The sequence below is a fragment of the Myotis daubentonii genome, chromosome 3 (assembly GCF_963259705.1).
Source record: "Myotis daubentonii chromosome 3, mMyoDau2.1, whole genome shotgun sequence".
NCBI lineage: Eukaryota > Metazoa > Chordata > Mammalia > Chiroptera > Vespertilionidae > Myotis > Myotis daubentonii.
Genome location: NC_081842.1, coordinates 191,427,027 through 191,441,377, shown reverse-complemented (window position 1 = coordinate 191,441,377; position 14,351 = coordinate 191,427,027). Strand labels below are relative to the sequence as shown.

Genomic DNA, 14,351 nt, shown 5'->3' with positions numbered 1-14,351 from the left:
GAAAGTGTGGCCAGGCTTCCAGAGCTCAAAACTCTCCCTGACCGGGTCGCTGCCTTTCTGTCCAGCCTCATATCTCCCTGCTTCATCTTCCCTTCACTTCCCTCATCCAAACGTCACCCTCTCACAATCTACCTCTGCACATGATGGTCCTTTGCCTGGGTGATGCTCCCTCTCTCCTCCCCCAGCCCTGCTTGTCCCCTAAGACTCTGCTCAGGGTCACCTTCTCTGGGAAGGCTGGGTTGTGTTCACCCCAACATAACACTGATCATTTCCATTATACTGTAATTATTTATCTTGTCTCCCCACTAAACTCAGTGAGCAGAAACTAGATCTGATCCATCTTTGTCCCATCATTAGGGCCCGGTACCAAGCAAACACTTAATACATGTTCCTTAAATGGATTAATATTGTCAAGGAGTTATTCGACCACACCTTGCCTCTCCTAGAGTAACTGTACTGCTGACTTGCTCTTTTGAGAAGTAAAGTCTTTGGAAAACCTTGGATCATCTAAATATTGCCCTGTCTCCATACCATATGGAACTGCTATGCAGAGAGAGGCATGGACACAGGATGGGGGCCATTGTTCTCAGACCTCATCCAACCTGACAGTAATGGCCTTTCCAGCTAGAGGGACCCTTTCATTAGTAAGTGTGAGGAACAATTCCAAAGCTCCTGGTTGTGCCTAAGCAGCTCCTCTGGTAGAATTTTCTCTCTTGCACAAGTTCTTAAGAACTCTGGCGTGTGTGTGTGTACACACAAATGACACATGAGTACACACATGAGCACATGCTTGTGCTGAGGGGAAGGAGATAGGCTCAGTGCTAGCAGGAGGAAGAGGCGCGCGTGTGTGTACACACAAATGACACATGAGTACACACATGAGCACATGCTTGTGCTGGGGGGAAGGAGATAGGCTCAGTGCTGGCAGGAGGAAGAGGGATTCTGCTTTGGGTGAGTCTGTAGCCCACATACAGACACTCTTACTGCTCTGTGTAATGAACATGTTACTGGCCTTTTTGAGGTCCTTTCTTACTTTCAGTTGGTAGCCTGGAGACATGGTTCTGACAGGGATAGGATGGGATGTGTTTCATTCCTTCCCAAGCCCTATCCCTACCACCTCTAGAATCTGCTCCAGCTCATCAGATCTCTGTCTCCAGCAGCTGACTGCCACACAGTCCCTGACATGGGCAGTCTTTTTTGTCATTGTCATTGTTGTGGGGGAAAAAAAAACTAGAAAAATACCCATTTTGCTAAATGCCAGTAAAGGGCTTTGTCTTTCACCTGTACTTATAAAGGGTGAGATTTATTGGTCTTTTTGTCTGAGGAGAAAGAGTGGGTCTGATTATCAGATTGCACACCAGAGACAAGTGCTTATGTAATCAACAAACTGTCTTGGTGTCAGAATACGATTGTGTTGGAGATAAACTGTGAAAGGAGAAAGTGCTGGATGCTGACATACTATTGGCACCAAGTGTCTTGTGCTGCTTCCTGTAGTTGCTAGTGTTTGTGATGAAGCCAGCTCATTCCTGGACAAAGCCCTTGTGTGGGTAGGGGATCTCAGTAACCAGCCATGTTATCAGTCAGGGTCAAAAGCCCCTCGCCTTGTGGTTTCCAAGTCTGGAGAAGCGGGAGTTAATCTGTAATCCCTCAGTGAAAGGAGCCACAGAACACACATTAATTCTTCCTCTCACCTCCTGCTTTAAGTGGTTAAGGTCTCTGAGCTCAGTTTAGCCTGTGAGCTCTGGTTCTCAGCCTAATAATACTTGGCTTTGCTCTAGTACCTTTCGTTGTGAGGATGCGAAAGCTTTTTACAAATATATATTAACCCAAGTGGAAATGAGCTTAAACTGTGGCATGAAAGATTTAAGTTATGCCTAAGGTAGAAATTCCCAGTAGTTATTTTCTCCTGTCTCTCTCTGTCATAGCTTGTGGAATAAGTCTTACAGGTGTCTTACTGGTTGTCAGTATCAGGTAGAGGGACCAACTTTCTTAATTTCACTCCCTCTTCAGCCAGTGCCTTGGCAGAGCTGAAAAGATAGCAGTCCATCCTTGGAGGAATTGATAATACAGGGGAATGAGGCCTCCCCCTGGAAGCCTGCCTCTAGTTGAACCAAGAGCTCAAGCCTCTGTGTCTCTGGGGGTTGAGTCCAGCCCTTTAGGCAGTCAGCTGTAAGCTGTGTCTTGCTGGACCACCAGTGTGGCATGGGTAGCATGGAGAGAGAGGGAGCTGAGCTCACTGGGTTCCTCCCAAGCTGGTAATTCTAGGATTACTGACCACCGCAGAGGAGTGTGAGAAAGCCCCGGGACCCTGGCGCCCCACCCCACCTCCACGGTGGAAAGAGGAGGCCTGGTCTGTGGTGAAGCTCCCACAGAGAGCGCCCTGGTTTTCCTTTTTGGTAGAGTGATTTTTCTTTCCCAAGCCAGGGATTTCCCTAGGGCCCAGAGCAGGTGCTTCTGGGGTGTACAGATGCTGACCTGAGTTCCATCTCCAAGGAGGGAGGGTTCTTGGCAAGGGTGCCATTGGTTTCCTGTGTGTCTGGAAGCCTTTGGCATTGAGCTCATCTGAGTGACCCTTGGTGGCAGCCAAGAGAAGGAGTAGCCCTCCCTTGTCCCAGAAACTCAGACCAGATATGAGACTGGCCCGCAGACCCTGGAGCTTTCCAAGAAATAAGAATGGATGTGGGCCCTCCTCCAGGATAGTCCTGACCCAGAGCTCCGAGCTTGGGGATATAGCTCGGCCCTGGGAGAACTAAGCAGAAGAGAAGCTGGGCCAGAAAGGGCAGTGTGGGTACATGGGTGGTAGTCATCTGGATATGGAGCTGGAGTTGGTAACAAGTCCACTCTGGACTCTGGCCCCTGCGTGCTGAGGCACATGGCCACTGCCTGCTCAGTGTGTGGCTCTGGAAGGTGTACATGCTCTGGGTGGTAGCGGGGCTGGGCATAGGAAAGAGCTGCCAAAAAGAACACAGATCCAATGAAGGTTTTCATGTTTTTCTTTACTGCTGACTCCCTAGTTCCTAGAATGGGGCCCAGCATGGTGTAGGCTCTCCATGAATAGTGGTTGACTAAATCAGAGGAGTCTTAGCACTCCAGAATTAAAGCTGCTGACCCTGGCTCGTCTCCTCCCTGCCCCCAGCCCTCAGTAGACCATCTGTTCTTCTCCTTGGCTCAGCCCTCCCTCTGCTGGGCAATTCTCTGGTCTCCCAAGCAAGGAAAGGGTGTGGAGGTGCCAGCCGGGTGGGCATGCTGTGGGTTAAAGCCTTTTGAAACAACAGTGTAGTTAATCTTTCTAATTTATTTTCCTTTTAGACCATGGGAAGTCTGTAGGCAGCAGCTGTTACCCAATTAAAATACAGATTAATATAAAAACAGTTTCTGGAATATAAAATAGAGTGGCTGTGTCCTTACACTTCCTTAAAATACCACCTAATAATGACTTGATGAACTACAGAAACCCACCTAGAGGAACTCAGCGTTCTTAAAATGAAAATTTCTTCCCTGAAAGGTGTGTATTACCATTCCATGTAAGTCACTATGAGAAAATAACCTTCCCTCTTAGTGCCAGCGGTTCCTGTGAGTTGGGTATTTGGTATTCATTAAATGTAATTATAGTTTAATTGGAGTTTAATCTGCACCCCCAACACTTAAAAAAATAAGTTTCCAAGCAAACCTTCGATGCTACTGTCTCTGGAAGTAGCCAGGGGCACAGTGGGCATGGTGATCTCCAGCTGAGTCCTGTTCTGTGGATGGGGACCTCCTGCCTCAGATCCTGGAAGCGATATGTTCTAGTCTGTGCTTGAGGGATTTTTTCACTACAAAACAAAACACAACAAAATAAAGCAACAAGCTTGTTTAACCTAAGCCTGCCCTGGGTTGAGCATAGGCCTGTGAGTCAGAAATTCTCTAGACCAGGTTTGTACCTTAGGCCTTTTTGCCTGAGTTTCCCCATCAGTTAAAGGTGCCTGTTTCCTGCTTGGCTAGTTGGTATTGAGGCTCCAGGCATACAGGGGAAGGGTGGAGCCTCTGGGACTCTCTGGCCCTTCACTGGTGTTAGGTGGGGAAATGCTGGACATCGAGGCCTAGAGAAGGGGTGGACTTGAAACGAAGTGTGCCTGTCCTATGTGGTTATTCCCTAAGTCCGACAGGAGCTTCTGTGAAGCTTGGAGGTGATTTACTTTAGACTGAAATTTGTGGGGAGTTATTGAGCCTATGGAACACAAAAGACACGTAAAATCTTTTTTTCTCTCTTACAAATGAAAGCTGAAACAGGTATGAGACATACCCTGTGATCAGAGGGTAGATGTGTATCTATTTCAGGGCAGGGTGTTGTTGGGAAGTTTACAGTGTGTCCTAGGACCTGATTCCCAAGGCTTCTATCAGGTTCCCAGCCTAAAGCAGTGCAGGTCAGAGTTCTTTACAGTAGAAGGATAAAAACAGAAAGGAAAGGAAAAACAGAAACTCCAGCTTCAAGTTTTCCACTCATTGGCTCTTTATCTTTCCTTGCAGCTCACCGGGATTATTCAAGCCATGGTGGATGGTCAGCCCAGCCTGCAGCAAGTGCTGGAGGTAGGTTGAATGACCTTTAATTCCTGACCTCTGATCCCTTCCTGCTGCCTTTCTCTCCCTCCCCTCCTGAAAATGTAGCTGTGTAATTTGACTATGATTATGGCTTGATTAGAATAACATTTGCTGTCACATCAGTGACATGCTGTTGAGGGTATTGAACCATTGATCTGTCATCTCCAGCTGTTCCCGTCAGGGTTACTGACAAGATGTCCGAGTGCTGCCAGGAGGCTGGCAGAGAGCCCCCACCCCTTCCAGTGCTGGCCAGCCTGCGCTGGGCAGGTTGGGGAGGAGCTGAGCTGAGCTGTGGCACTGTGGGACTGGCCCCGGGGACTGGAGGTGTTTTTGTTTAGCTTTAGTGTTGGCTTCTTGTGGCATGTGAGCACTTCATTAACTCACCCAGAACTCCCCATCGATGGCTTTTGTTTGCTGTCGGCTCCTCCAGGAGGTGCGGCTGGGCCCGCCTGCCCCACTGCAGCTTGCTGCTGGACGCATTGTGCCTGTCGGGTGCAGAGGCTGTACTGGGTAATGATTCCTAATCAGAATAATTACAACAATTGCCTGTGTGAGGAAAATCAAATTAAAGGCTTTAGAACCCTTGGCAGAGACCACACTTCTAGGATGTTCTCCTCGGGGAGCTGGTAAAGGTTAGGATGCAGCTTCTTGTGCTCCAGCCTAAGAGGAGGAAGGGCAGTGCTCTGCCTCAGCTTGTCTCCCAGCCCCCTCTGCCTGGGGGTTTTCAGAGAGGGAGACTGTCCCTCTCCCAGGTCCCACACCCACTCCCTTCTCTCGAGGGAGCAGAGAGAAGATTTCCTTGGGTGCTTTATTTCTCTTTAAGACCAAAGCACCCAAAGCTGAGCCCCTGTCAGAGCACAGGAGAAAGCAGACTATCTGGGGAAGAGCAGGGCACATCTGCATTGGAGGTAGTTAGCATAGAGATAAGAGGGTGGTGACAGGAGAGGGAGAAAGAGCTGTTTATTTAGCCAAGGGGGCCTGTCCCACAGGGGAGAGAGTGCAGACTGAATTTCCTGGGACTCCCCAGGATGGAACCAGAGCCAGGGAGCCAGGTTTTGGCTCAGCCAGTGGCAGAGTGCTTCTTGTCCCTGACAGTGTGCAAGCCCAGGCTCTGTGACCAGTCAGGTTCTGGGCAAGGAGAGGATTAGGGTACCTGCAGAAGGCTAGGAGAAGATGAGCTCTGAGGTGTCTTCCAACCCTATTGTCCCTCTTTTTATTTATATATATATATATATATATATATTTTTTTTTTTATTGATTTCAGAGAGGAAGGGAGAGGGAGAGAGAGATAGAAACATCAATATGAGAGAATCATTGATTGGCTGCGTTCTGCACGTCCCCTACTGGAGTTCGAGCTCCAACCCAGGAATGTGCCCTTGACTGGAATCGAACCCGGGACCCTTCAGTCCTCAGGCTGACTCTCTATCCACTGAGCCAAACCAGCGAGGGTTTGTTCCTCTTTTTTTGACAGAAGATTCACTCTTATGACTGAGGGGCCCCCCAGAGTCAAGGAGAAAGAAGGGACCTATCCTTCCCCTGGCACAGCCTGCATCCCCAGATAGGGCCTGGCTCCTGAGGGAGGAGAAAACACAGGCAGCTTGTCCCTGGAACGTCTCTGTTTGGTTGGGGTCTTGGGAGGAAGATGCTTGTTCTGGGCCATCACCAAACCAGGGGTGGTGGGGTTAAGAGATTTTTTTCTGTCAATGGTGCCAGTTGAGGGGGAGATGTATCTTCAGGAGGCCAGCCCTGGAGAGGAACGCTCAGAGGATTCTGAGTCTCCCCCAGAAAGCTCTTTCTGCTACTTCAGCATACTTTGTGGGGAAGAGGGAAGATTTCTGGCATCAGCCTGAATAGGGAGTCTCTGTCAAGATAAGGAGACCAGACCTGGCTCTGCTGGTTATAGAGCTAAGGAGCTAACTTTTTGTCTTAACTAGGCCCTGAGCAGGTAGTTAGCTAGGTGTTTGCCTGCCTCATTTGTTCTTTTTATTTTTTTCCTTCATTTAGCTCATTTGGCCTGGCCATCTCTTCCCACCTCCCCTGTCCAGCCTGGAGCCATTAGAGCCAGCAGGGAGAGAGAGGATACAGGAGTGAGTGGTGGTCATTCCCTCATCCCAAGACAGGGTCAAGGGATAGACTTTCTAGGCTCCTGTAAACCCATCCATCCATCCACATAGCCATCCACACATTCATGCCCCACCCATCCACTCATCTATTTACCATCCATAATCCACCCATCAACCCATCCATCTGTCCATCTGACTTAGATGTTCTAAGTAGGCTCAGGCTGGGTTCCTTTAGACCTTGGGTAGCTGGAGGAGCTCTGTCCTAACCTAGTGTCCAGCCTCAATTCCTGTTCCTCCTTTCTATAGACTGTGGACTGTGGTCACATTACTCCCTACTCATATTTCAATTTGAAAATATCTGGGTTAGAGATTACCATAGTGAATAAGACAGATAAGAGTCCCTGCCTTCATGGTGCTTATAGTCTGGTGAGGAAGGCTGACATTAAACAGATAATTGCTTCTCAAATACACAATGACTGGGCATGTGCCTCTGCCTTTAGTATCCTTTTCTCTGTTCCACCCTGTCAAGCACCAAACCCCTAATTCAAGTATCTTCTCTTTTTTTAATATGTTTTTATTGATTTTTTTAGAGAGAGAGGAAGGGAGAGGGATAGAGAGATAGAAACATCAATGAGAGAGAAACATCATCTATTGGCTGCCTCCTGCATGCCTCCTACTGGGGATTGAGCCTGCAACCTGGGCATGTGCCCTGACTGGGAATCGAACCGGTGACCTCTTGGTACATGGATCAGTGCTTAACCACCGAGCCACAATGGCCAGGCTCAATTATCTTCTTTCTGAAATCTTTCTGACTCCTTTCTCTGTAAATGGTAGAGTTAGCACTTCCTTCTTTTGGTCCAGTAGCGTTCTGGTCACTTCTTTATTACTGCATCTATTACATTGTATTATGATGATCTGCCTCTCTCCCCTTCTTAGCCTACTGTCTATTTTGTAGTAAGCACTTAAATACATTATTACATTTAATTCTTCAAAGCAATCTGTAAGGGGAGTCATCCTACCTCATTTTACAGACGAAGGAAACTGAAGTTCAGAGGGGTTAAATGACTTTTAAACGACTTCCCATCAATGACACAGCCAGGATATTGAAGAGCCAAGGTTAGAACCCATATGTGTCTGACTTTCAATCCTGCATTTCTAACTACTGTGCCATAAAGCCTTTAAAAATGATCCTCCTGTGTGAGTGGAGCAGTGGTATGATCTGCTGCCCCATGCTTGGGATCGTCTGAAAAATAGGTGATGCTTCATGAATTCTTCATAATAATTCTGTCATTATATACAAACTTTAGTATTTGTACTTCCAGTGTGAGTGCAAATAATAAAACCCATGAAAGGGATGAAGGGAGAACTAGACTCAAAAGTGTGTTTAGGAGCAATTTCTTTCCCTACCTAGGAATTGTGCTCAGCCTTCAAAAGAATTTCTGAATTTTAATCATCGATGAGGAGAGGAGAGATAGCAAATTTGGGGCCGATAATGAGCTTGCTTCCACCCAGCAAAGGGTCTTCTGCTAGAGTCATGGTGGAAATTAACTTCACCTTACTTGGGGAATAACCAAATTCATAAGTTTGGTTAATAAACATTTGGTGGGAGGGTCAAATGAATAAGTGAATGAATGAACCTGTGGATTGGAGTCCCTGCTTGGGGATCCAGCCTGTTCTCATGGCCCAGGACAGCCCATGTCTATGCTATACTCTGCCTTTGAGGACCAAAGGTATTTGGATTGACCTACTGGGATCTGTCCTTATCCTGTCTAGGGTAAGTAACAGGGGTGTGGAGAAACCCCCATTACCTCTCCCCCCAACACTTCGTCTTGTGGGATTTTCCCATAGGGATTGTCCTGCAAGTGCCTCTATAGTTCCCAGCCAAGGCTGAGAGCCCAGAGCAGAGCCATGGTTGGATAAGATTACAATTTTCTCCTGCTCTGATTACAAGCAGCTTATCTGCGTTTCACTGTTGTGGCTCTTCATGTACTCAGGGCGGAGGGGAAAGAAAAATCTCATCTATTCTTGTTGTGTACTTTTCAGAGGGTCGATGAGTGGATGGCGAAGGAAGGCCTGTTAGATCCAAACGTCAAGTCAATTTTTGTCACCTGTGGAGACTGGGACTTAAAAATTATGTGAGTATGAGAGGGGCAACTTTGCTGGCAGGGCTTGGGATCTGTGGGACCAGTTCTTCCCCGGATTTGGGGGGCTTCCAGGATAAGAAGAGGGCTGGGAGCCCTGCCTGCCTCTGGGACAGCTGTTTTTGCCAAGTGTCACTACTTAGGACAGCCCTTCAGTTGCAGGGCTACATGTCATTGCCCTGGAAGGAAGTAGTTAAAAGAGGGTATGTATGTATGTATGTATGTATGTATGTATGTATTTTTGTTAATCCTCGCCCAAGGATATTTTTTCCATTGATTTTTGGAAAGTGGAAGGGAGAGAATGAGAGAGAAACATAGATGTGAGAGAGATATATTGATTGGTTGCCTCCCACATGCACCCCAACCAGGGCCAGGGATTGAACCTGCAACCCAAGTACGTGCGTGCCCTTGGCCAGGAATTGAACCCAGAACCCTTTGGTTTGCGGACCAGTGCTCTAACCACTGAACACAAAGGCCAGGGCAAAGAGGGTTTTTCCTTTTTAACCAGATGCATAGTGATTATTAGTCTAAGTGCATTAGAAATAGTAACTCATTTTATAACTATAGGTACTCTTATTTCTATTTTTATAGATGAGAAGATTAGAGAACAAAGGTTAAGTAACTTGCCCAAGACACACAGAGCCAGGATTCAAACCCAGGCAACCTATCTCCAGGGCCCTTTCTCATAACCATTATACTGTGTTATCCTCTTTTTTTTTTTTTTTTTTTGCCTTATCTGGGATACTAGGCCCTGATGATTCAACTGAGAGCCAAGTGTAGAATGAGAGAGGGCTGCTTCTAGGAAGCTGCCCAAGTCACCAGTCTCCTCTGCTCTCCTTTGTCCCATTGCTTTTCCTCCTTTGTCTCTGATCCTGGAAGACAAAACTGGTTCCTTTGCTGGGCAGACACTTCTGTGTCTTGTCTGTCCTCATGGATACCTGGCTTCAGACAGCCCCCAGGGAACTAAAGTGGGGTGGAGGTGGGAGGGGCATTGTTTGCTGAGGATTGATAGAATCGATAACTCTGTGTTCTTTGTGACTGATGGTGGCGGCAAGCATTGTGTGTGTGTGTGTGTGTGTGTGTGTGTGTGTGTGTGTGTGTGTTTATATACAACCATACACGCGCATGCACCTATGCTTTTGAGCATAGCATGGGGTATTGGTGGGGAGTTGGGAGTAGCGGTTCTGGAGTGATATTTCCTACCAAATTAGGCATCATTTTCTCACCAAGGTCCTTTTTATGCCTTTTGGATACTGGGCATTGAGGCAAAGTTATGCACCCAGCTTGGTGGGTGTCAGGCCTGCAATTGGATACCAACTCTCTAGGTGAGACAGGAGGGAAAAAAACAAGCCCAGGTCACATAAACACCCACACACCTCATCTCCCACATTCTTAGTTCATGTACACACACTGGCTGCACACCTCCAGGTTTGCACACACAGCTCCCAGAGCGCCAGGGGATCTTGGTGCTCCCCGATGACATTCATCAGTCAGGGAAATTATACAGGCGGGGCTGGTATGAATCAGAGGCGGGCTCCATGGAGAAAGGAAGAGGAAGGCTGTTGTTCTTGTTTAAGGTGTCCTGGCAGCTTTGAGCACTTGAAGCAGAGAAGGACTTAGTGGAGCTCCATAGCACAGGAGAAGCTGTTTGGGGTCGGGCAGAGTGCAGGCTAATACCAGACTTCTGAGGCTCCTGTGGTCCAGTCCAGAGGCCTGGTTCTTCCAGGTAGCCTCCCGGGGCTCCCACTCCTCTAGTGGTTTTCTAGTGGTCTTTGGCACGTTCATGTCACACAACCCACATTTCAGAATCTTTTGTGGCATGTACATACACAGGGTGGGGCAGAAGTAGGTTTACAGCTATTCGTGTGGAAAATAATACAGTAATTAATAAATAACAATACAGGAATAAACTCTGTGTTTCATGTTCTCACAATACGAACAGCTACTTTTGCCCCGTCCTGTATGTGTATATGAAAATGTTCCTGGGCATGAAGTTGGGGACTATGTGCCTGGGCCCCCTAGGCTTGGAGTCTGGCCCACTTTGGCGTGCAGTAGCAGTTCAGCCCTTGGCATGGTGGGCCCTGGCAGATTTAGGTGACTCCAGAAGCTGCTCTATATCTTCACAAGAAATGATGTAATCAGCAAGGTGTGATCAAGTTTGGGGATTGGGTTGTTCAATCTAAGCATCTATGAAAGGGAACCACATTTTCATGAGTACATAACCATATGTCATTCAGTCCTCCTACCTTCCCTGGTTAGGAGGTAGTATCCCTTTAAAGCTGAAACGAACACACAAAACAAAATTAAAAGCTGAGGCTCAAATTGGTAAAGACTCATAGCTAGGCAGAATTGAATTCTGAGACCATATAACGTCCAAAAAGAAAAAAGGGGTTGGGCAGACTTGGGGCGCTGGCTTGGGTTTGGATTGGGAAAGCCATGAAGTTCTGAATGAGTATGCAGGAGGAAGCAGATGTCAGGTGGCAGGGGTTGGGGGAGGAGAGCACTGTGCTGCCTTTTAGAAGCAGGACTCCGCATAACTGCTGGGAAGGCTCTTAATTAAATGTGTAACAAAATAAAAACAGCCAGAGAGGAAACCTAAGTAGTGCTGCGTGACGGCGCACAGCTTATCCGCGTTCCTGGAACCCCTCGTCAGATGGCTCGTCAGAGCCCTCCCCTTGTCATGCGCCTGGTAAAGGCTGATGATGAGCCTGACAAGGGTGGTGTTAGACTGACACCCACAACTTGTTAGTATGTGGCTGACTTCTTATTTTGACATCCATTTTCAGATTTAACTAACTCTAAGGAATTCAGGAAAAATTTCCATTTCCCACTCTGGTTTCCCAGAGACATGGCTCCTCACTGCTGTCCTCCCTCTCTCCCAGCCCCCGCTTCCCCCAACCAGCGTCACGTCACTTTTGTTGGAAAGGGCCTGATTAGTGAAGCACTGAGAAATGGGAACTGAAGTGGCAGCAGAAATCCCACCGGAGAAAAGAAATCTCCCATCCTGACAAAATCATTTTGTGTCCATCTTTTGTCAAAACTGGATGAGGTGATACTTCAGGTTTATGTGGGCTTTGATGCTGTAGTCGCAGTTCCTGCTTAGGCAGGTGTTAATTTAGTAAGTGCTGATTTAATTTTCTTTCTAAACACGTTTAAGATACAGCACTTGTTCTGGCATTGGTCCCTGGTAGCTGGCTCTCACTACCTGAAGCTCCTAATGGGGTTTAACGTTCTTTCACCAGTTTTCTCTCTTCTCTTCTTACCTAGGCAGGAATGTCTCTATAAAGGGGTTCCATCTTTGGCATGGTGGGAGGGTAGGACCCGTGCAGAGTGGGGAGTGCCACCATTGAGGAACTCAGATTTTAGCCTGTAGCTTGAAGATCTGGATTCACCAACTGAACAGCTCAGAGTGGCCAAGAAGCTAGACCAGAGTCTTTCCCAGTGGCCTGTGAGTCTGAGAAGGGGGGCAGGTCAGGAAGAGAGAAGGGTAGGGTTGAGGGTGAGAATGGAGGGGGTAGGGAAGAGCTGCCACGAGGAAGGCCTGGCCCTCAGTGTAGTCTGGGAAGAGGACCTTTGGAGAGGATCCAGGTAATCAGACTCAGCTCTGGTGGAGCAGAGTCTAGGGCTGCTCAGAGCCGCTGCAAGGACCCTCATCTAGCTCAGCCTCAACTCTGGAATTGAAAGTGTCAGTGCTGGGCTGCCTTCCTCATGAGGGTGCATACCACACCTTTCTGATGGTGCCTGTGCAGTTGTGGACCTGGAACACTTCAGGTTTCAGGAAGTGGAGATCAAAGATACTTGTTCAGATTGCTCAACTTTATTTGGGGGACATGCACTCAGGGGACTATTGAGGGTGCCCTCAGGGCTGCAATCAAGTGGCCAACACTATTGAAGAGCTACAGTCACCTGGAGTGAAGTCCCATAGTGATGGAACCACACACTGGGAGAGAACTGTGGGACAGTGACCGTCCTGTGTGTGTGTTGGGGGGAAGTGTAGGATATAGGCAAAAGGTTGGGACTTCTTGGCATCATTCAGCTGAGTTGACCACTTCATCCTTCTTGAAATGCTCTTTATCTTTACTTTTCTGTGTCTTCCTTTCCTCTGGCTTTTCCTTCTCAGTGTCTTATGGATGCTTTTTCCTTTTTTCTTAAATTTTGTTTCGTAAATATTGGTATTTCTTTGATCTCTGTTCTGGCTGTCTTTTCTTTTTATTCTGCACACTCACACTTACCAGAGTGAGCTCACCTTTTGCCGTAGCTTCAAGTATCCTCTGTATGCTGATGTCTTATCATCTTTTCTGCAACTGAGAAATGGAAACTGACATGGCAACAGAGATCCCACTGGAGAAAAGATACTGTTCCATCTGCCATCTGAACTCCAAACCTTCATATCCAGCTCCTATTCTCTGTCCCCACCTACATGTCCACAGGCCCCTAAAAGCTCAAGGCTTATCTTTCTCTCAACACTAGACCTCCAACATTCCCTCAGATGGCAACTCAGTAGCTCTGTCAGAAGCCTGAGAATCATCCTTGATTCCTTTCTCTGGCCATAACCAATTAATTGCCAAATCCTATTGAGTCTTCCTCCCAGAGCTTTCTCAGAGTCATTACCTTCTTTCCATCCCCATTTCCACTGCCCTAGTTAAGGTCACAGTATTCTTTGTGGCTTATTAAATGTCTTTTAATTAGTCTTTTTTCATTCCAGTCTTGCTTCTTTTCCAGCAGATTGTGTCACACCCCTGCTTAACACCCTCTCCTTTGTTTGCACTGAGTGGCAGAGCCTTGGGATATTCTCTGATTTTTTTTTTGGCTGCTGGTACCTGGTCTGGGGTTGGTGGAGGTCTGGGTTGTTAGTTCATTTTGATGTGGGGGCATGGTTGGCCAGGAGGTGTGGTGGGGCAATTTGGACTGAGAGCCTCCTTCCAGAGCTACAAATGAATGAATCCTCAGATCTGTTTTAAGAAAACCACTGCCAGGCCCTGGCTGGTGCAGCTCAGTTGGTTCGGCATCTTCCTGTGCACTGGAAGGTTGCCCGTTTGATTCCCGGTCAGGGCATATGCTAGGGTTGTGGGCTCGATCCCCAGTAGGGGGCTTGCAGGAGGCAACCGGTTGATATTCCACTCTCACATATCTCTCTCTCTCTCTCTCTCTCTCTCTCTCTCTCTCTCTCTCTCTTCCCACCTCTTTTACTCTCCCTTCCTCTCTCTCTAAAAATAAATAAGAAAATCTTGAAAAGTATTGCTTTGGGCACTCGGTATGTTTGAAAGGATGCGGAGGTGGAGCCTCTGAGCATGCGGGGCTTCTTATCATGTCACTAAGCCCATGAGAGCCTTGCCCCTTGCTCATGGGTGTGCCAGGGGGTCCCAGCACTGAGTTATGATTAGCAACCTGCTGGGGGAAGGGGCTTGAGTAAGAACTCCCTGGCAGTCCTGACTTGTCTCATTTCCTGATACTTTTATCTGTCACTGCAAGCGCTTGGGCTCTCCTCCTGAACTAATTAAGTTTGCATGTGTTTAGACACATTGCCAAATAGGGCTTAGCAAAGCGGAACTGAGCTACATCTCTTTCT

At 47.6% G+C, this 14,351-nt stretch overlaps 1 protein-coding gene across 12 annotated transcripts in view; it reads left to right on the top strand.

Annotated features, from left to right (window-relative positions):
• ERI3 (ERI1 exoribonuclease family member 3) overlaps positions 1 to 14,351 on the top strand; it is a 132,969-nt gene that overhangs the window by 34,560 nt on the left and 84,058 nt on the right. For 11 of the 12 annotated variants that reach the window (XR_009452000.1, XM_059689906.1, XM_059689898.1 and 8 more), the window contains 2 exons: positions 4,507 to 4,566; positions 8,685 to 8,776. Coding sequence is in view for 10 of the 12 variants with exons in the window: in XM_059689906.1 (XP_059545889.1) it covers positions 4,507 to 4,566; positions 8,685 to 8,776 (152 nt within the window). In the remaining 2 variants the exon portion in view is untranslated. Of the gene's footprint in view, positions 1 to 4,506; positions 4,567 to 7,672; positions 7,758 to 8,684; positions 8,777 to 14,351 lie in introns of those variants that run through there. The other variant, XR_009452001.1, reaches the window with a different exon arrangement.